Source organism: Physcomitrium patens, chromosome 3, assembly GCF_059467195.1.
Source record: "Physcomitrium patens ecotype Gransden chromosome 3, ASM5946719v1, whole genome shotgun sequence".
In the NCBI taxonomy this organism is placed as follows: domain Eukaryota; kingdom Viridiplantae; phylum Streptophyta; class Bryopsida; order Funariales; family Funariaceae; genus Physcomitrium; species Physcomitrium patens.
The window spans coordinates 17,281,348-17,304,855 of NC_143412.1; the positions used below are offsets into that span (position 1 = coordinate 17,281,348).

General features: G+C 33.0%; 1 protein-coding gene across 1 annotated transcript; it reads left to right on the plus strand.

Annotated features, from left to right (window-relative positions):
- Positions 1–20,843: 20,843 nt before the first annotated feature.
- Positions 20,844–22,890, plus strand: LOC112279679 (putative pectinesterase 53). Its single transcript, XM_024514336.3, has 5 exons — positions 20,844–21,286; positions 21,490–21,652; positions 21,792–21,998; positions 22,101–22,336; positions 22,451–22,890. The coding sequence occupies exons 1-5, from the start codon at positions 20,922–20,924 to the stop codon at positions 22,596–22,598; spliced, it is 1,119 nt and encodes a 372-aa protein (XP_024370104.1). The 5' UTR covers positions 20,844–20,921; the 3' UTR covers positions 22,599–22,890.
- The last annotated feature ends 618 nt before the right edge of the window (positions 22,891–23,508 follow it).

The window sequence follows — 23,508 nt, forward strand, 5'->3', positions numbered from 1 at the left end:
AAACGATCTACTATCATGAATATAGAGTCATAAGAACTTGAGATTAGAAGATCCATGATGAAATCCATAGAAACAGAAGACCATGGTTGTTCTGAAATGGATAATGGTTAAAGAAGTCCATAAGGTCAATGACGAGGAGTTTTTGATCTTGAACAAACATCACATGACTAAACAAAGTCTTTTATACTCTTCTACATTTGTGGCCACCAAAAATCTCTGGATATAAGTTCTAAAGTCTTATTGTAACTAAAATGTCATGTTGTAGGAAAGTCGTGACATGCTTGAAGAATACATAATCGTACTTTTTCTTTTAAAAAATATAATTGACCTTTGAAATAGAGTAGGTTGTTTTTGAACTCAAACTTAGAAGTATCTTAGGACTTAGAAGAAGGATTCTTGATATTGTAAACAAGAGGATCATAAGATATACTTGATTGGATTTGTTTTATAAAGGTTGAATCAACATTCAATGTTTATTTTATTAGTCGAAGATGAAAATGCTCTAGCTTCAAGACAATCATTCTTTGTTAATGAAAAGATGCATCTCTTTCTTTTGATACAAGATAAGAATGTCTAAAAAAGGCAACTAATAAACCTTATTATTTTTTAGATCAATAAGTGATTTTGAAATCAAATCTTGATAAAGACATGCTTCAACAAGCTTGGCGATAATTCAAAATACGTGCTCACATAAAGTATTCAAGATTCTTATAATTTGTATATACAATGATTGGATTGAAAGTGCTTTCTAGTTGATGATGCTATTCTTGAAATGAATCCACAATTCTAAAAAGCTCTATGTCATGAATTTTATGATTAATCTCGGCTACTAAAAAATTTTTAGAATGAAAAGCTACTGAGTGAAGTTTATTATCTGTTCCCATTTGTCTTAATATGGCATCCAAAGCAAAATTTGATACATTTTTTTTCATAAAAAATACCTTAAAAAAGTCAAGGTGATATAAGATTGGTGCAAAAATAAAGGCTAACTTCAAAGCTTCAAAAGATGCTTTAGCTTCTTTACTCCACTCAAGTTTGTCTTTGCAAGTCAAATGCGTAAGTGAGGCTGTAACTCAAGAAAAGTCTTTGATGAATTTTTGATAATAGTTGATAAAGCTCAAAAAGTATTAGACATCTCTTACCATTTTTAGAATCTTCTAATCTATAATAGTTTGAACTTTCTTAGGATCCATCACAAGTCCATCATTTGAAATAATGTATTAAAAAATTGACTTAAGTAGTGTGGAATACATACTTTTCTATCTTGGCATAGAGTCTCGTATTTCTTAATTTTTATAATACATGTTAAACATGAAATTCATGTTCATCTATGTTTTTAGAATGGATCAAGATATCATTCACATAATAGACAACAAAATTATCTAAAAATTCTTGAAAAATATCATTTATTAGATATTGAAAAGCTACCAATGTATTTGTAAGTCCAAAAGGCATGATATTGTATTCAAAATGTCCATATCTAATTCAAAATATAGTCTTCGATTCATCTCCTTCTTTAATACGTACTAGATTATATGCTCTCCATAGATCTATTTTTGTATAGATCTTAACTTGATTTAGTTCATCAAGAAGTCTAGATATCAAAAGTAGAGAGTATCTATTTTTGATGATCTTGTTGAGTCCTCGATAATCAACACTCATCTACAATGATCCATCTTTCTTCTTCACAAATAAGATTGGAGCTCTTGTTGGCAATTTGGAATGGTATATGAAATTCTTGGCTAGATTCTTTTCAATATATTTTTTGAGTTCAGCTAATTCATTTTATCATAAACTATAGATTGGTCCAAATGGTAGTTGTGCTCTTTCTTGAAGGTTAATTGAGCAGTCATAGGGATGATGTTCTAAAAGAATATCCATTTTTTTCTTCTCAAATATATCTTAAAATTCTTGATATTGACTTGGAATGCCACTTGAAGTCTTTGTATCATTAAAAATAGGTGTGGCATAAATGATACAAGGTGATCTTCTTTTTGTAGCATGCAAGAAAGCTCTCACATCTACAAAGACAGGTTTTATTGTACTAGACTTATGACTTTTTACTAAATTAATTTCTCTTAATTATACTTTTAGAAAAGTCAAGAGTACGAGAAATCCACTCTATACAAAGATTATACTTTTCTAACCATGATAAGCCTAAAATGATTTGATTAGAGAGAGATCTAATTATATTAAAGATTAGGCAACTACTATGACCATTTATTATCACATCTATAGGAAGTATTTTATGAGTAACATCTCTAAAAGACAATAGACAACTATCTAAGACTTCTACATGAACATATTTGATTTTTTGTATTAATGGTATTTTATGATTTTTAACAAATTCTACGTCTAAGAAATAAACTAAGGCTCCTGAATCTATCTAAGCAAAGGCTTTATAATTATTAGGTCCTAAATACACATCTATTATAAAATAAGGAGACGATTTTGATGAGAGGATAGGATCTTCATTAGAAATTGTACAAGATTCTGGCTGCACGATCTCTATTATAGATGGACAAATTTGTTTTCTGACACATTCTCTTCTTTGACAACTACGCTCCTCATTTCATGGTTTTGTCACTTTTTTGGACAATGTTGAGCAATGTATTTAGGTTCACTATAATATAAGTACAATCCTTCTTGACGGTGTCGTACTGTGGTTCAGCTACTATATGAAAATAATGTAATTATGTACTTAATATATAATTTATTAAGTAACATGATAAGAGCCATGTTAGTAGATTTTAGTTGGTTGTAGGATATAATTTGATTATTACTTTAAGAAGAGGTTGTTTAAAAAGATTACTATAGAATTTGTATAACTTTAATTTCTTTTGATAGTGGCTTTTAAGATTGGTTTTGGTTGATAGTAGCTTCTAAATATTTAGAGTCACCTTTGTTAGACATTGGTGACATTTAAAAACTTATTTTGGTTCTTTTATTTGGTGTTTACAGCATAAATTATGTAAATCTTATAAGAAAAAGGATTGAAGAAGGATTTTGGTAGCAAAGGGAGGAATTAGGGCACCAATATAGATGAATGGAGATGAAAAATAAAAATCTCCATTCCTATTGGTCAAAAATCATGACCAATGGGCTTTGAGGAGGCTGCCCGAGGCCATATTAGGGATTAGGGTTAGTTTCTCGAGGCCATTCGAATTTTGAAAGCTAGGGTCAGAAGGTTTAGGTTTTTGGTTAAGGTTTTGGTGCAAGTTTTGTGACATTTGGGGTTTTTATGAAGAAGTTATAGGCGCTCAAAGTTAAGGTGTTAGTTTTGGACCTACTGTCACTTTTTTGGGCATAACGCACGCGTACGGATAGAAATTGAGGATCGGCGACTGTGACTGAAGAGAGCACTTTTGCGGCTATACTTTTTACATACTGCTTACTGGATTCCAAGTTGGGATGAAGGAGTTATTGGATTTTGAAGTCAGCACATGCAATCTAAGGGTAGTAAGTAAACCGATTTACTAGTGTTTGTCTCTTGAGCTATATCTTGAGCAATTTTGTGAGATTTTGGCTCAAAATTTCAAGGAATGTGTAATTTAATTTTAGTAAACTTTGTGCATAAGTTTTATGACATTTGGAGTTCGGGTTTTTGAGATATAAGGAAAATAGTTTTTCGGGTGCTTGTAAATTAGGGTTTGGAGTGTCTGCTAGGGTTTCTTAGATGCCAGAAGATCGGGAGTGAATTTGCAGTTGGTTTTTTTTGTGATACAAGTTAAGAGTAAATTCTACCTATCTTGTAAATTTGAAACAAACTGAATGGTTCGATCAATAGTTATGATTTTCTAAAGTTCGGCACGAGAAAACCCTTTGCGGGAAAAATATGTTTTGAAGGGATTTTGTTATATTTGGAGTTTCATACAAAAATAAAGGAGTTTTGGAAGCCAAGAAAAGAATCATATAAAGGTTTAACGTACACTTTCTACAACTAGATACCCACTGTATTCCCAGATAGCAAATCACGCCATACGACAATGGTGATGAGTCTTTTCTCGTTCGGTAAGAGATTTAAAACGTATTGCATCAATGTGCATATCTTCTACTTTTGAATGTATGTATTGAAGAGATGTTGGTATTGCTATCAAATTTTAGTAACATTGAGGCCCACTTATGCAATTCTCAGATGAAAATTCAAAAAATCAATTGTCGCACTTCATAGCAAAGTCAATTGTTTGACTAAATGTTTGAGAATCAGTAAGTTGAGCATCAATTTCTTTACTTCATATTTTAATTCATAGAAAAATTAACTAATAAGTGCAACATCATCCCACTTGATATCAATTATAAGTTGTAAAAATTTTAAAGCATATAGTATTACAGATTGATTGTCTTGTCGTAAAATATAGATCTTGTTGGTTGCAACATAAGTTGCATCATGTTTTTCATATATGGATCAAAATTTAGCAAAAAATGCCTCTAAATTATCCAATATTAGATCTTGTCATTCAAGAAAAGATAAAAATCATGATAGTGCTCAACCTAAAAGAAATATACCAATGAATCTAACTTCTGATCTTGAAGTTAAATAGCTTTGAGGTTGAAGTTCAATCATAAGTTATACTTGATTGATAAATCCTCAAAATTTGGATCTTGTACCATCAAACTTCTCGGATAGGACAACTCTTGGTTCTCTAATACTAAAAGGATGTTCCACCATGGGTGGAGGGACATGATTTAGTGTAGTTATTGAGGCATCTCTAATTATCTCGATATCCTTATTTTCTGCCATTCTTGTTGATTCTTGCAATAATAAGCTAATTTGATGCATTGCAAGCATCAATTCCCTCAATTGCTCTTGTGTTTGTGCTATTGTATTCTTCATTTCAATAAGCTTTGTCATAATAATATTCAAAAAATATCTAATACCACTTAAGACAAGTATAAGAAAGGATTTAAGGATAAAGAAAATATTAAGAATAATATTAGTTTAGAAGAGAGTAATCCAAAACTTCTAATATGATTATGTCTTATCATGAAAAAAAAATAATCTACTCTTAATCAAGATAAGACAAAGCTCTGATATTGTAAGTGTATTGTTGTCAATCTATCAAGGATATGAATTCAAAGATGATGTATAAACAAATAAAATTTGAGTCAAAGAAAAAGTGATAAAATAGAAATAAAAAAGAACGTATATTAAAAAGAATCTCAAATGGCTTATTGCTAAAAGACAAGAAAACTTGAGACTCTTGAAACTAAAGTAGAAGCAAGAAAAGAGTTGACAAAAGTAAAGAGGACTTCATTCTTACCTCTATATATACTATCTAACTAGGAGCTACATAGCAATGTTCTATAGGACCTCTAATATGTGTTGACTTTGCAAGATACATGCCTTAGCTTACAAGGCAAATTTTTTTATATATAGGTGATATAGTTAGCTTGTTCTTCAAGCTATCAATATGTGTGGCACATGGCCAACTTATTGACTATGTTTTTAATCTAAAAAATCAATTAAAGACACCTATAAAATCAAAGCAACATCTTTGAAGCTTCTATAAAAGATATTATGGAATTGACATATTTTTACCTACTATTATCTAAATCATATAAATAATTATTGGTTTACATGAGTATGTCCATGACACTTTGCCAATTATGGTTATCATCCACAACTTGATACTTCTATCTTTTCAAAAGCTAGTAATCTTATAATGGAAGTTTTGACAAATTATTTATTAGAATTACATGCAACAGTGAAGGTGCTATTAAAAGAAGCTCAAGAATGACAAAAAATCACTGTAATTGTCTATTACAAATAACAACTATAATTCATCATAGGTGATAAGATATAGCTACTTTGTTACAATATCAAGACTATTTGTCCCTGTGACAAGTTGGACTATCATAGGATTGGACATTTTTTTATTTGTGAACAAGTGAATCTTGTTGTTTATCAATTATATCTATTGGAGTTTATGAAGATCCATTCCATTTTTTACATATTTCTCCTTAAGCCATATAAGATAATAAATATCTTGAAAGAAGACAAATGCCACCTTGTCCTATAGATGTGGATAATAATCAAGAATTTGAGGTAGAAGAAATCTTAGATTCAAGGTAGTGCCAAAATAGATTGGAATATCTTATTCATTAGTAAGAATATGATATTAATGAACACATATGGGAGTTAGTAAAAAAATTTATAAATATAAAAAAAAAAATTGAGACTTTTCATTAATAACATCCATCAAAACTAAGATAAAGAATTGCAAAATCTATTAATGATAATGACTACTCCTTATAAAAATTGTCTATAAAAGGAAAGATAATATCATAGATATATATATATATATATATATATATATTTATTTTAATAATTATCTATATAATTAAATAGATATAAGTAAAAATAAATCAATTTTATAAAATCTTCTAGAAAAGCTTCCTAAAAGATTCATAGATATTGCTTTGATTTTATAAGTGTTTGTAATTAATTGATAGGTTAGTATCTTAGTCAACAAATTAGTCATGTGACATCTGTGTTAGTAGCTTGTGGAACAAGCTAACTATATGGTTCATATAGACAATTTGCCTTGTAAGTTAAATCATGTATTAGAGATCAAAATCAACATGTGTTGGAGGTGTTAGAGATATTTATACGTAGTTTAATAAATATCTACATGATTAGATAGAAGTAAGTAAAAATAAATAAAAGTAAGTTAATTTTATAATATCTTCTAAAGTAGCTTCTTAGAAGCTTCATAAATGTTATTTTGATTTACATATATTTATAATTGATTGATAAGTTAGAAACTTGGTTAATAAGTTAACCACATGTTGATAGCTTGCAAAACAAGCTAATTATGTGGCACATATATAGAAAGCTTATCTTATAAATACATGTTTTGTGAAGTCAATAAGTTTTGGAGGTCCTATAAGACATCGCCATGTAGCTCCTAGTTAAGAATATATATGGAGGTAAGGGTGAAACCTTCTTCACTCTTTTCAATTCTTTTTTAATCTTTAGTCTTATTTCAAGACTTTCTAGTCTTCTTATCTTTGATAATTGTAAAATAGGCAAATAAACTTTGTCGTAAGTTACTAGTTGGTTATTGATAACCTTGAGAATTAGACTGATGGTTAGACAATTTAGTTGGTAACAATAGGTTGTTAGTGGAATAAATGGTTAAGAATTCAAAAGGTCATAATCTTTGAAATCTGCTGGCCGACGGTCCATCTTTTGGTAGGATAAAGACGTTGAAAAAAGAGAGATCAGGCCCAGACTGTGATAGTCATAAGTCAGAGTAAGCTTGGTGCTATCTCTTTTTATTTCTTTATTGTTGACAAGTAATGGATAGTTTTTTAATACTAAGAAGTTAGTCTGGAGTGCCAGATTGTGAGAGTTATAAGGTGAGATATTGAATTCTGTGTGATGAATTGAGAAACTGAATACAATAGGTAAGCTAGAGATCAGTAATTGAATATATATAAACCACAAAGAGAGTAAGTGGGAGATGAACGGATAAGAATATGAAAGTATTGTTAAATTGATAGTCGTAGAATGGATTATGGGTTGAATTAAGACAGAAGTAATAAGCCTTGCTATTTTATAGTTGATAATTGATTTCAGATAGCCAAAGTACAGTCAATTGTGACACTAATAGACCCAATTCATATAACCAGTCTTTTTCCATGTTCGAACCCACCTCTATTAGTTCAATTGCTTTGGTATATTGAAGCTTGAACACAACGAGAACAACATTTTGGTGCCGCTGCCTGGGAAATGATAACAATATGAAATATTAGAAATTGATTATATGGGAGATGGAATTATATGTTGAATGAGAACGTGAGAAGAACCAATTTTAGAGTTATAAATATGTGAGTTATAATTCAAGGCAGTATTGATTTTGTAAAGAACAATGAAAGATTATGAGTGATAATTATGAATGGGAGGATTATCAAAGAATTAATCGACAAGTGAAAAAAAGACAAGAGCGATTATGCTTAAGAAATCTCCTAAGAGAACAATAAAAAATAATTATAGGTCCAAGTAAAATCAAAGGAAGAAAAATTCAAATTCAAATAGCAAAGAGACTAGTGATAATACCAATGGTCGCAGGAGTGCCAAAAGTACCAATTACAGTACAAATGGGAGCAATAGGAGACCGAACTACAAGTGTGGCACCATTACCTACTTTTAGTAGTTGGTCGGGCTCTGATCTCGATCACTATATATTTCAATTCTTGACAACCTGCATGGCTAATAATAGTAGAACTAAAGACATTTGATTGAGATGGTTGCTAGTAACTTTAAAAGATACAGCTTTTGAATGGTATATTTGGCAACCAATGGGTAGATTTCTTAATTGGAAAGCCTTGAGGAATGCCTTCCTAATCCATTTTAGACCAATTGGATTTGAAGATCGACTTAGAGAAAGTTTTATGAATAGCAGGATATTTGCGGAGGAATCAGTGGAGTCCTATTATGGCCGGATCGTTGATATACTTCGTAAATGGATAAATAATCAAATGCCAGATGTGTTTATATTTTCCATATTAATCAATGGTTTGCATACACCAGAATTGAAAATGTTTATAAAAGAGGCTCGACCAGCTATGGTAGAGGCATCATTGGCACGAGCAAAGGTGTGGGAAGAATGTCATTATGACCAATTTTTAATAGTAGAGGCCATGATGATTCCAAGTTTAGAAAGCCAACAAATACAATTGGAAAATATGTCGATGGATAATTATCCATAAATGGCTGCATCCAACATGAAGAATGTAATGTTGCAAAAATCAATTAATGCTACACCACTCCAGGCAATAGCGCCAATAACAATGACACCTTATTGTACATTGCCAACCTATCAACAACCGAAGTTTGCTCACAAATGCGACTGTTAAATATCTAAATAAAGCCTTGTTATTAAATCTAATAAAGAAGATGGAAGAATTGGCCGTGAATATGGCTAAAGACAAGGAGAAACGACATAAGCCTTTTAATACGAGATCTAATGTATGGTGTAATAATTGTAAGGGACAAGATCATTTTGATACAGAATGTCCATCATCCAAACAAACAGGTGTTCAATGTATATTTTGTGGAGGAAAGCACCCTACCTAAAACTGCTGGCATTTACAAAGGCAATAACAGTTCAATAACTAGATGATACAACTAATTCAATGGGATGTTAATCAAGTACAGACTGGAAATATGGATGGTTGGAATAGTAATCGCTCAAATCGACCTAATCATGGCTTTGGAAATTTTCAAAATACTAATTATAATCCAATTTATGGAACAAAGATGTAGAACGGTGGAAATAATCAAGGAGGTAATCTCCAAATTATACTAATTCAGCAGTCTAATTCTTGACCAATAGTAACTGATCAACCAGGATCATTTATTATGGCTACCTGGAATCGGCCTAGTAGATATATTCCAGTGGAGACTCCAAGTGTACCTAATGGTGTAGGTAAAAAATCACTACGTTGCTATAGATGCCGGCAAATTGGTCATTATGCCAGTGAATGCCCTAATCTAAGGTTTATAGATAAATATGCTCCAATATTTGGAAATTGCAAGCAATCGGGTCATTTTTATTATCAATGCAATGTTCTATTTAATCCTAATAATCATGATCAAAAGATACAATCGACTATGCAAATTGTAGAGGAAAAAAATAACGGAACACAAGAATCACTAGTTCATCAGGTAGAAGTAGTCCAAGATGTCCATATAAGAAGTCAATAAAAAGGAAAAGGATCAATTCAACATTTGGATGATCCTGAAGCGAAAGACCAATTGGACCTAATTATGGGGCCATTCAATCCAGGTCTTGACATGGGCCCCTTACTCAATATAAGACCTGAATCGGTTGTGCACCCCAATGAGGTACTAATTACAGAGGCTTTGATTCCGTGTCGAGCTATTCCGTTCTCTATACAGTTTCGAGAAACGTTCTTTCCATTGAAAGATGCTCTAAGAGGCATGAATTCCAAGGAACCAATGTTAGCCAAATTGGGAGAACAATCTTACTCGTTGAAAGAACCAATTTTACAGACTCCGTCAAATTCTGTTCTAGTAGCTTTATCAATTTTCAATATAGAGAAAACCAATTTACCTACGTCAGTGTCTAGGACTGGGAAGAAAAAATGGACATTGGAAATTACCACTAATATAGAACCATATGATATTCTAAAAGATTTGGGCACCATATAGCCCACGATCTCTATGAAGCAACTATTGGCAGTAGCACCTGAGTGCCAAACTATCTTGAATTTCTCATTAATTTGTTGTAGATCTCAAAATAAAGAAATTCGAGAAGTAAGTTTGAATCCCGATCCGAGTGCACCAATGATTGATGTCTCAATTGATGGAGTGTTATTATCAGGAGTGCAAGTAGACGGAGGATCTAGTGTAAATCTTATGAATGCTGCTACAATAGAGGAGTTGGATTTGGATCACTTATTGCCTACTACAGTAGTTTTGAGAATGGATGATTCCAGTCCAATTAAACCTATGGATATTTTACAAAGTATTGATACAATAATTACGGAGATTACCTATAAAATTGATTATATTATTTTCTGATTACGAAGCTCTATATTCTCATATCCAATTTTATTGGGACGACTGTGGTTGTATTAAACTAAAGCTCAAAATGACTGGGATCATGGTACATTGACAATTGAGAAAGATAATGATAAAATTGTGGTTCAAATGTACCCTATCCAATATCACGGAGAAACTCAAGTTGTCAGTTCATAATTCACGTCAGATTGTGAAGATGAGTCTATAGAAGAAGAAATTGGTATACCTGACCCAATTTATGCTGATACAAGGTAAGTTGTTGAGTATACTAGAATGAAATACCAATGCAAGGGACTGAGAGAATACTTAGTTCCTCTAGATGTTATTGACGATTCTGATCATATGATTGCATATTAGATGAATAGACAGGATGTTAATCACGTGAGTACTATGGAACTGGAATTAGAAAGTTCTAATTTGTCAAATTTTATGAAAGATTTTGGAATTGAGCAGAACATTATTCTAGAGACTCCTGAAATTCCACGATGTCAATCAATTAATTTAAATACAGGGGAGGCTCTCCAAATCATTCAAATTTATGATGGTATAAAAGGCAAAGAAAAAGAAATTTGGGTAGATTACTTTTTAATGCATAAAATTGCTTTCGTTGCATTGTATGCGGATTTGAAAGGAATTCAAGCTGAAGTTTGTGAGCATCAAATTATATTGGAAGAGAACGCTACACCAGTATGCCAAAGACAACATCGACTTAATCCAAAATACTCACTTATGGTAAAAGAAGAGGTGGATAAACTCTTGGAGGTTGGATTTATCTATCCAGTTCTTTTCAGTGAATGAGTTTCACCAATTATTATGGTACCGAAAAAGAATGGAAAAGTTTGCATCTGTCAAGATTTCTACAAATTAAATGTGGCTACCAAGAAGGATTATTTTTCTTTAACATTCACGGATAGTATATTGGATGCTGTGACTGGACATGAATGTTATTCATTTCTTGATGGATTCTCCGGTTATAATCAAGTTAAGATTGCCAAAAAAGACCAGTTAAAAATTACTTTTACTACGGATTGGAGAACCTTTGCCTATAAGGTTATGCTGTTTGGACTTTTTAATGCACTAGCTACATTTCAAAGGGTAATGATGCAAGCATTCCAAGATTATCTACAAATTTCAATGGAAATATTTCTAGATGATTTTTGTACATTTAGTATGAGAGCCAGGCATTTAGAATGTCTAGGTCAATGTTTGAATCAATGTGCCAAATATGGAATTTCTTTAAATTCAAAAAAATATCAATTTGGTGTATCTTCTGGTAAACTATTGGATCATATAGTTTTGATGGCAAGCATTGCTACAGATCCAGATAAAATAAAGATTATAGTAGAATTAAAGCAACTAGATATTATTATGGATGTTCAAGCATTTGTTGGCTATGTCAGTTATTATCGGTGATTTATCTATCTATTCGTAATTATATGCTTTCTCTTCATAAATCTCTTCAAAAAACCACCAACCAATGGGACCAGTCCATTTTGGATAAAGGAATGTACAATTGCATTCGAAACATTGAAACAAAAATTGGTTTTAGCACCAATATTGGTGGCACCTTGTTGAACAAAACCATTTCAAGTTTATGTGGATGCATCTAATATCGTAATTGGTTCTGTGCTAAGCCAAAAAAATGACCAAGGTTTTAATCACCCTATTTATTATGCAAGTCATGAATTGGTAGCAACCGAAAGAAATTATATAACAACCGAAAGAGAAGCATTGAGGATGATTTATTTTGTACAAAATTTTTGACGTTATCTTCTTGGTTATAAATTTATTTTCCATGTCGACCATGATGCTTTAAAATATATGATTAATAAGCCTCAATTGAGTGGTCGTATTGCACAATGGATTTTACTATTGCAAAAATTTGACTTTACTATTCAAGTGAGACTAGGAAAATCACATACTTATGCGGACCATTTATCTCGGTTATCAAATATATTGGATAATAAATCCATTAACAATGCACTATCCAATGCAGAACTCTTTGTAGTAGATGTAATTACTCCAGAGTATAGTGAAATAATTCAATACTTGACATTTCAAACCTTCCCACCCAATTTTAATGAAAAGCTTAAACGATGCTTAATATTAAAATGTGCACCTTATACGATGATTGGTGAAGCTTTATATAAAAAAGGCAAAGATGGAGTTTTACGACAATATATTTATCAAACTGAAGTACGTACTATATTGGAAGGTTGTTATTTGGACAGTTGTGGTGGATATTTTGCAGGAGACAGCACGGCTCGTAAAACTTTACAGGCTCGTTATCGGTGGCCAACAATGTTTGCAGATGCCTACCAATTTGTGTGTCATTGTGACCCATGTCAAAGAACGGATCGACCTATTGGAACTTCAGCAATGCCATTGGTACCAATTTTGGCTCAAGTACCTTTTAAAAAATGGGAAATTGATTTTGTGGGACCAATTGCACCAACCTCGAGAAATGGAAAAAAATAGTATATATTGGTAGTAATGGATTACGTAACAAAATGGGCTGAAGCAGTAGCTACAAAAATCGATAGTGCAAGTACACTAGTAATCTTTTTGTATGAAAATATTATTACATGGTTTGATTGTCCATAAAAATTGGTTAGTGATGGAGGAACTCATTTTATAAATAGTACAATCGAAGCACTTATCGCTAAATACGAGATAAAACATCGGAAGACTATACCGTTATCGTATGGCATGATTTGCTATCTAAAAATATATTGGGTATCTAGCTGTAGAGAGTGTAGCTTAAACCTTTATATGATTCTTGTCTTAGCATCCAAAACTCCTTTATTTTTGTATAAAACTCCAAATATAACAAAATCCCTTCAAAACATATTTTTTCCAGGAATGATTTTCTTACCTTGAATTTTAAAAAATCATAACTATTGATCTAACTGTTCAGTTTGTTTCAAATTTGCAGGATAGGTAAAATTCATCCTTAAATTTTATCACAAAAAAAAACAACCACAAATTCACTCCCGATCTTGTGGCATCTAAGAAACCCTAGCAAATACAAAAAACCCTAATTTACAAGCACCTAAAAAACTATTTTCTTCATATCTCAAAAACCCAAACTCCAAATTCTACAAAACTTATGTAAAAAGCTTTATAACAAGATTGTATACAATCTTCGAAATTTTGAGCCAAAACCTTGTCAAATTGTCTAAGATATAGCTCAAATCACAAGCATAAGTAAATCGGGCTACTTACTACCCTTAGATTCTAAGTGCTGACTTCAAAATCCAATAACTCCTTCACTTCAACTTGGAATCCAGTAAGCAGTATATAAAAAGTATAGCCGCAAAAGTGCTCTCTTTAGTCGCAGTCGCCGATCCTCAATTGCTCTCCATATGCATGCATTATGCCTAAAAGAGTGACAATAGGTCCAAAACTAACACCTTAACTTTGAGGTAGGAAAATGTAGCCTTAAATGGATATTAGCATTATAAAAATATTATAGAAATTTTCAGAATTTTTTTAGAATTTTTTAGGAATTTTTAGAGCAATTTTTAAGATCTTAGTAAAAATGAGTTTTACCACTTTGGGAGCCTTTATGAAGAAATGGAGCAAGATTTGAAGGCCACACAAGGTTTTCAGGCTAATTGGATGTTTTTAAATACCTTAGTGAGGTCAAAATTGCAAAAATATTGGTCCTTCTAGTAGAAAATAGGAGGACCAACAGCTAGTGTAGTCCTTGTAGGAAGGAAAATGCACAAGTCCCATATAGGTTGTAGTATCTTGAAGGTAGTTAGGAGGATAAGACTAAGGCTTTGTGGCCTCTCTAAAATACTCTTATACACTACATATGAGCCTTGGTGAGGCTCGAACCCTTGATCTATAAGCAAGTTACCTTTGAGTTAAAATATTTTCACTTCACTTTTCAATTCTTTACTTCATATCTTTAAAACTTCATAACTTACTCATAATAATTCGGATTTACATGTTTCTTATGTCATTGGAAAGATAATAAAATTGAATATCCAAAAATATACTTTTTAATTTTTTTCTTTTACTTTTTACTAAGTGAAAATACAGTGAACAGACTGTGACTTAGTTTTGGGTGTTGTAATTGCTTCATGTCATTTATTTCAATTGCTTTGTGGTTGTTCTTCTTTTGTTCTTGTTATTTGCCTACTTCACTTCATAACACCAATTACAAGAAACTATTAATTGAAGCCAACTTGTAACTTGGATTGAGGAGTAGAAATTTACACTCACAATTAATAGAATAAATACTTGATCAAGAAGTTAACTATGTATTGATAGCTTACTAAACAAGCTAACTGTGTAGCACACATATAAAAAATTTGCCTTGCAAGTTAAGATACATGTCTTGTAAAGTCAATATATTTTAGACGTCTTATAGGATATTCTCATGTAACTTCTAGTTAAGAGTATATATGGAGGCAAGAGTGAAACCTTCTTCATTCTTGTCAATGCCTTTGTAGTCCTTAGTCTTATTTCAAGACTTTCTAGTCTTCTTGTTTTTAGTAATAGCCATTCTAATTTAATAATATATCATCTTTGAGTGACTTTCTAGTTCTTTTCATTATCATAATTATGTATTGAGGATTTCTTTCTTCAAGTTTCATATCATTGATTGGAGGTCTAATAGAATACCGCTATGTATCTCCTAGTTAGAGAGTATATATGGAGGTAAGAGTGAAGCTTTCTTAACTCTTATCAATGCCTTTTTAATCCTTAGTCTTATTTCAAGATTTTCTAATCTTGTTATCTTTGGTAATAGCCATTCTAATTTAATACTACATCATTTTTGAATGATTTTTTAGTTCTTTTGAGTGACACAAGAATGCATTGAAGATTTCTTTCTTTAAGATTCATGTCTTTGACAATACTTTATTTTTAAATAATCTATATTATTACACCACATGTACTTGTGCATTACACTTTTCAATGGTTTTTATTTTTATTTTTTTAATATTCTTAATGATTGATCTTTTTCTTAAAGTTTAAAAATTTTATTTATAAATTTTTTATTTTACATATGATTTTATTAATATCTATTTTTTATATATTTTTTATGTAGCGATTGAAGATTAAATCATAGATATAGGATGAATAGCAAACATTGTTATCTTAGATGTTTGCAATGGTCTTTGGATACCTATCTTGTCTTTTTTTCATTTATCTTTTTGACTTCATCTTACTACTTCTTTCACATCTTTGCAACTTTTTGCCAATTCTTCATCTTTTTCTTTATCTTCAACCAAAATTTCTAACTTATTTTACAATTCTTCCTTAGTTGCTTAAAGAAAAAGATCTACTTTGCTTGTATCTAATAATTAATTTTTTATCTTTGTTATATATAATTATTATCTTTCAAATTCTTTCAATAATTTTGTTGCTTGAAGATCTTTCTTTGACCTTTCAATTCATTCAAAAAATATTTTCTTTGTAATCTAATTACTATCTTTTAAAAAATATGCATCCTTAAATTTTTGAAATTTTTTTCATATAAACCTCCAAAATATCCTATAATAGACTTGACTTGATTTTTTATAAATAGAGCAAAAGTTAATTAAAATTGATCAATTTTATCCACAACCATATGTAAAACTTTATTTATTATACCTTCTTTGTAATCTATAACCTATTGCTATTGAATAAATAAAGCAAAGGATTCAATCAAGCTAATAAAGATAGGATGAAAATACATATCTTACATTCTATTAGTAGCTCTACTTGTAGTTCCACTTCCAACTCTACTTGAAGCTCTAATTGAAGTACCATCTAGAGATTCTTTTGTGACTTTTTTACCTTCCTTCTCTACTATTCAAATAAACAAAGAAAAAAAAAACCACCTTCTACTTCAAACTTTTTATGCTACATTCAACAAATATGTCATGTTATATAAAAACTATCTTGAAAATACATTAGGTATCTTACTTTAGAAGAGTTTGAACTTACCTTGAAATTTGATTCACAATCCAAAATAATACATAAAGTATTCTGTGATTGTAAAATTCACTCCTTAACCCAATTATAAGATGGGTTCAATTAAAAGTTGCTTGTAATAGGTGGTGTGAAGTGAAAGTAGTAAGAACAAGAACAAAAGAATCAAAACAAAAAACAAGTAGAACAAGTGCAATCAAACAATTATATATTATAAAACTAGTCACAATTTGTTTACTAATTTTTTATTCAATAAAAAATAAAAAATAAAAATAAAAAATATATTTTTAGAAATTAAATTTTTTATATCTTTTCAATGATATAAGAAACATGTAAATCCGAGTTACTATAAGTAAGTTATGAAGGTTTAAAAAATAACAAGTGAATGAATGAAAAATTAAATAAATAACTTTACTTCAAAGGTAACTCGTTTAAGAGATTAGGAATTTAAGCCTCACCAAGGCTCACAGGTACTATATATTGGTTTTCTAAAGAGGCCTTGAGGCCTTAATCTTATCTTCCTATCCATACCCAAGGTGCTACAACCCACATGGAATTTGTACACCTCCCTTCTTACAAGGACTAGACTAGCTGTTTGTCCTCTTATTTTCTACTAATAAAACTCATTTCTTTGCATTTTTCAACTTCACTATGATGTTTAAAAACACCATGTTAGCCTAAGAACCATGTATGGCCTTCGAACCTTGCTTTATTTCTTCATAATGGCTTCCAAGGTGATAAAACTCATTTTTACCAAAGTCTTCAAAATTGCTCTAAAAATTCCTAAAAAAATCTTTAAAAATTCTAAATAAATTCTAAAATTCCTATAATGGTTCTATAATATTAATATCGTTTTAAGAATATAATTTCCTATCTTTATAATTTTTATAGTAATAAAATCAATTTAAATCTACTATAAATCCTACTTTCTACATAACTAATTAAAAAGACATGAGGTTCTTTCTCATGCTCCTTCTAACTACTAACTAACATTTATAGTTTTTCTTATAAATAATATGTATAGATAGAAGGCGAATATAAATATTGACCTTAGTAAATATTTCTCAATACTCAATAATAAATAATAAATACTATACTAACTAAGATAATTACCTCTAATACTTACTAAGACTCTATTTCTTCTCCACTAATACTATTTTCCTTCATTTAACATCCTTTAAGCACATCTTCACCTAACAATTGTAATTTTGGCACTCTACATGTATTCTTTTGTCTTAAAACAACTAGTATATCAATTTGATGACTCACATATTTAAAAACACTCTTTGGCATCTTTGAACAATTCAAACAAGCTTATAATTATCTTAAGTATATTCTATCAAATATACAAAAACCTCATATAAATCTTATATCATTTTAATTGATTATAAAATAGTCTTTAAAAAAATCTTTAATATATTTTAAATAAACTCTAATAAAATTCTAATTAAATCCTATTTAAATTTTAATGAAATCCTAATTGAATCCTAATCAAATTTTAATTAAATCCTAACCAAATCTTAAATTATAATCAAATCCTAAATTCCAAATCCTAGTCAAATCCTCAATCCTAAATCTTAGTCAAATCCTAAATCCTAAATTGTAACCAAGTCCTAAATCCTAAATTCTAGTTAAAGTTTAAATTCTAAATTAAATTCTAATAAAATCCTATGAAATCCTAACCAAATCCTACAATAGAGTAAAACATCAAAAACTAACAATTTAATTTTTGATTTCAACTCAAAATTTTCACATCTTTCAATTATTTATTTGAAAATAAGTACAAATAATTTGAAGAAGATTGAACATACCAAATAGAAGATAAACCTCATAATCTGCTCAAAAACCAACCAACCTCTTTCTCCAACCTTAATGCCAATACGTCACAAATCACACAAATTTCTAGTAACTACAACATGCGATATTTCACAGAAACACTGCAGAAAAGCACCATCATACTTTTTGAAGACCTTTTGGTCTCCGGTGGCTTAACGGTAATGAAATAGCACGATGCGCGTGGATTCTCGCAATGTCCTTGCGGCGGATCGCGTGAGCTCCGCTTCGAAAATGGCCGTAAGCAACCATTGCTCCAATTGCCCGAGCCGTGGGTGCGAGCAGGATGCCGCGGCGGTGAGGAAAAAGCAGAGGCAGCCAAAAGAGCCAGAAGCCAAGAGCATGACAATGAGCTCCAAAATTCTCTAGTTCACGTACCCTCATAATCTTCTGGTTCTCGCCCCTTTCGATGTTGCATTCTTTCACCGCTGGCCCTGCATTGTCTACTGTCCTTTGTTGATCAGGCTATTCGCGAAGACAGCGGGTGAACTTGTTGGGTCGCACAAAATTCAGTGTGGATGGTGGGTGCGATGCAAGCTCTCACTCTACATCAGTAGTCGAGATCTCTAGTTCGTAGCGATTCAACGTGGGGGTCTATAGCGTCGATTCTATGTTCAAGAGGTGGTCGACTTCGTGTTAAGCAGATGCGAAAGTGCGGCTAGTGGACAGGAGAACGAGGTCGCTGGGAAATTACTGTATGATCCGCTGCGGATTTCTCATGAATGCCAATAGAGACGGTTTTTTTCGGAAAAGGGGAGATGGTCTTTTTCTCGACGTGGACGTCTATCTTGGCAGCATCCAGTCCATGAATCTATCATGACATGGGCAGCATTTCCCGGACATGATCGAAAAGGGATGGACTTGACAACAATGGAGCTGTTGGAATGCAACCATTTCTTTTCAATATTATGATGATGCGACGTTGTCATGTGAAGCAGAGGCTCACCCATTCACGCAAACGAATCTACATGTGACCACAACAGTGCGACGTCGACCTTCACGGCTGTGCGTCATCAACATCTTCACCGCTTCAACCTTGAGGGTCGTCACACTTATTGTCGACGGAATTGAAGTGGGTCCAGCCGCGTCCACCTTGAGAGAGTGATTGGTCAAATCATTCACGAAAATAAGTACTATCATGGTGATGCAGCTAGCTCCGAAGAAAAAAACTCCTCACACTGCATCACAATCTACTGGCAAGCCTAAACGGATAGTGGAAGCAATTTTATAAGTAGTCGAGCGGAAACCGCCTCGGAATCTGGATCGCGGCAATGTCAGCAATCATCTATCTTTTTTTTTTTAAGAAAGAAAGAATTTGAGATTTCATAATTCCAATAAGTGATGTGTGATTGGTCCCACACAGTTGAAGCTCGTCTGACAGATTTGGGTGCACACTCCTCCGCCTAGATGTCCACATTTCGACAGTTTGATCGATAAGATTTTCGTATATTCTTCAAAAAGGATTCTGTCACCAGCCGGATCGCCGCCCTTTCTATCCCATCTCGTTGTGGAGAAAAACAACACACAACTACCAGTATTCTGACGCAGACTTAAGGAAACTGGTTCGCTGGCGAGGAATGTACCGTCTTAATTGCAGCTTTCAGGAACTTGCCGCGCCTTGGCGTATCATAGCCGGAGTAACCCAGCTCCAGATAAACTATTCGCACATATGTTTGGCAACATGTCAAGTACAAGTCCTTCACAGTACAATCATTCATATAATTTCATAAATCAAGGGACACAGAGCATCCACTAAAGATTCAAATCATGATGTGGGGTTTCCTGGTTGAAAATTTGACTTCCAGCTGAACTTCCGGATGCACCATTATTATTTCTGGACGCCATCAGAAACGGAACTCTAGTGCATCCAGCGACTGAATGTCCTGCTTATTTCGCTAGTCGCTGGATGCACTAGAGTTCCGTATGCAATGCACCACTAATTTCGCTATCAGACTATGTCTTCTCGATCTCACAAAATCAAATGAGATTCTTTCAGAAATGATAGAGAAAATTACATCCGCATTTCGTGCTTTCGATCAAAGTTGTTGCACACATATCACACCAGGTTCTACTTAGAATCCCAGGTAAAACTGAGAATTCCAAGCTTCCTCATCACTGGGCCAAATCTTAATCTCTGCAGATGTACGCTCGGAGGTGCTACCCTGCAATTCCCTAACAATATGGCAGACTGATCTTCTGTATGACTCATAAGCGGCTAGATATTCACGCTGATGCCGATGTTCGTTGCTATGGGTCTTTCATGAGATGGAAGGAGTGTCCCCGCTCTGCTAAGCAAGTTTTATTCCAATAGCAGCTATTTCAAAATTCTAAGAAGATTTAAAACGTTTTCGATATGATTTGACCAAGGATTCAACCTTCAAATATCACACTTGTGTAAGTTTGCACCACCCTCCAATCATTGTCAACCACACCCAACAAACCTAGGGCAATTATTTACGCTTGTGTTCATGTGTGTTGGATGTGTATGTATGTGTAAAGATATATATATATATATATATATAGAAGCATCCCTTACTTGGTCAAAGACAGACACATCATACTGTGCTTTGCAGATAAAACTGCTGGTGCTAGTTTTCTCATTGAACCCATGATGCAGCCCACCAGTAGGCCCCCGCTTAGGCTTGTCGTGTGGGCTATGCTGATGCCCCTGATATGGCTTCAGGCCGTCGTCGGCCAGAGGGATCCCTTCAGATTAATCACGGATCCTGACAGGACATTAAACTGGCGTGCTGTGGAGGCAGACTTCTTGACTTGGGTTGATCGAGTGGAGCATGACTATGTTGAGAGCGTCAGAGCGGGTGAGGCTGTTCTTGGATGCGCGGACCATAGCATTCTCGCTGGAGGGAACACATTGGTTGTTGGTGGGGGAGGCTACCAGAAAGTTCAAGATGCAATTGACGCTGCTCCGCAAGGAACGAGAACGGTCATTCAGATCAATCCAGGAACTTACAGGTATGATCAATCAGTCATCCTGAATGCCGTTGAACAGTTTACCTTTTCATGTGATATGCTTCATTTCTTTGAAGGCTCCATTGATCAAGAGGAATCCAGGTGCTTTCTCAAAATGTTCGAGATTTAAAATGCGAGCTGCAGATGAACATGAAATGTTGCTGATTTGAATTCGTCTTACTTTACATATGTGTGTTCATATGCAGAGAAAAGATTCTGGTGCCTAAAAGTAAGATTCTCACGTTCCAGGGGATTGAAAACCCAATTCTTTCCTGGGGTGACACAGCGAATTCGGCCGGAAGCACTCAAAGCAGCGCCTCTACAACAATTATGGCTGATGATTTTATTGCAAATGGAATCATTTTCCAGGTTGGTCTGTTAAATTTCATGTCCAGTTCAATTTAGCACACTTCCAGTGCAAGAAAAAATTTATTCATGAAATTTTCTGAAACTATGTTGAACATCACCACCAATCAGAGGTTGTTAACATTGCAAAGGATATGTGCAGAACACCGCCCCTGCGCCCCCAGGTGGAGCGATTGGGAGACAAGCAGTAGCAATGCGAATCGCCGGAGATAAAGGAGCATTTTACGACTGCAAATTTTATGGAGCTCAAGATACGTTGTATGATCAAGAAGGTCGCCATTACTTCAAAAACTGCTACATTGAAGGTTCAATCGACTTCATTTTCGGTGACGGTAAATCTATTTATCAGGTTCGAACCTTATCCAATTCACATGATTCCAAAGTCAAAACGTCGACCAGTGGTATTTTCATTGCAACACATCCACTTGAACTCTGTTCTCGATGCTTGCAGAACTGTCATCTGAATTCCATTGCACACCCTGGGAGTGGTTCCCTAACTGCCCAGAAGAGGAGCGGCGATGAGGACACTGGCTTCTCTTTCGTGGGATGCTCCATCACTGGCACAGGTCCCATATATCTGGGACGCGCTTGGGGCCCTAGCTCTCGAGTCGTCTTCATCCAATGCTACATCTCCGACATCATACTGCCAGAAGGCTGGTATGACTGGGGCGACAGCAGCCGGCAGAAGTTAGATCCCACTCACCCTGCAATCCCATTAACCTTTTCATTGATGTTAATATTACGCGTGGTACTCGATTTTTCCGATGCATCAACTTGAACTGTGTCTGTGGAGATTCTCAGGACAGTCTTGTACGGGCAATACCAATGCTCCGGTCCAGGCGCCAGCGAGAGCGGCCGTGTGGGTTGGTCACATGAGCTCACTGCCGGTCAAGCAATTGCATTCTCCAGTGTGAGCTTCATAGATGGCAACCAATGGCTTCATACGTGACTCACTCAACGGCGCTGCCATCTACCATGTCTGGTCAATGGTCTCAATCAGCACTCATCGCTCACCCATTTGTTCACTGGAAGGAGCGATACCATCAGCGTGAGGTATAGAGCAAGGTCATCACCGGCACCATTGTAACATAGTGACGAGGTCACATGTTTGTGTGTATCTCTCGTGATTGCTTAGCATATCAGCACATCTTCCTTCATGCCACAATGTACAAAATTACCAATAAGGCAGTCTGAATTGTGCTATGTACTTTAATGAATATATACACTTATATATATATATATATATATATATATACATGTATGTGTGTTGCTTTTGCATTGAAGCAGTTTGATGAAGAAAGGGTGCAAAAGGACGTCAGAATCACGTGCCCGAAGGGTATATTGAGACAGAAGTTTTGATGAGCTCTTTTGACACTGATATTCTATTTAATAAGATATTACATCTTTAAAAAAACTACAGATTTTAATTCAAATTAATGTCTGCTAATAAGATATATAATTACAATATATAAACATATTTGTAATATAAATAAGTACATTATTGTACAAATATTGTATAGATTTATATGAAGTATGGTTGAAGCTATGTATTGTAAAGTTATATTGCAATTAAGTTTTTATTTATTTATTTATTTTTAAATTAAGTAATTTATTTATTCAAGTAAAATCTTATTTAGTAAAAAATATTTATATTCTTCTAATTTTAATTATTTTTTAACCATCATTTAGATATTTTATCTTTAAATAGAATATCAAATTTTTTGCAATCTATATAAAGTTCTAATTTTTATATTTTAGATAAATATTGATCTTTGTTATTAAAGATACTAATATTAAATGAGTAATATTGTATAAATCATCAAACATCAATAGAATCTTTAATTAATCTATAATATTCA

What these genes read in the sequence shown, in the direction of transcription:
- LOC112279679 (XM_024514336.3), top strand. Translation starts at nt 20,922, where the DNA reads ATGATGCAGCCCACCAGTAGGCCCCCGCTTAGGCTTGTCGTGTGGGCT. An exon ending in ATCAATCCAGGAACTTACAG is followed by an intron (nt 21,287 to 21,489) that starts GTATGATCAATC and finishes GTTCATATGCAG; the next exon opens with AGAAAAGATTCTGGTGCCTA. An exon ending in ACGGTAAATCTATTTATCAG is followed by an intron (nt 21,999 to 22,100) that starts GTTCGAACCTTA and finishes CGATGCTTGCAG; the next exon opens with AACTGTCATCTGAATTCCAT.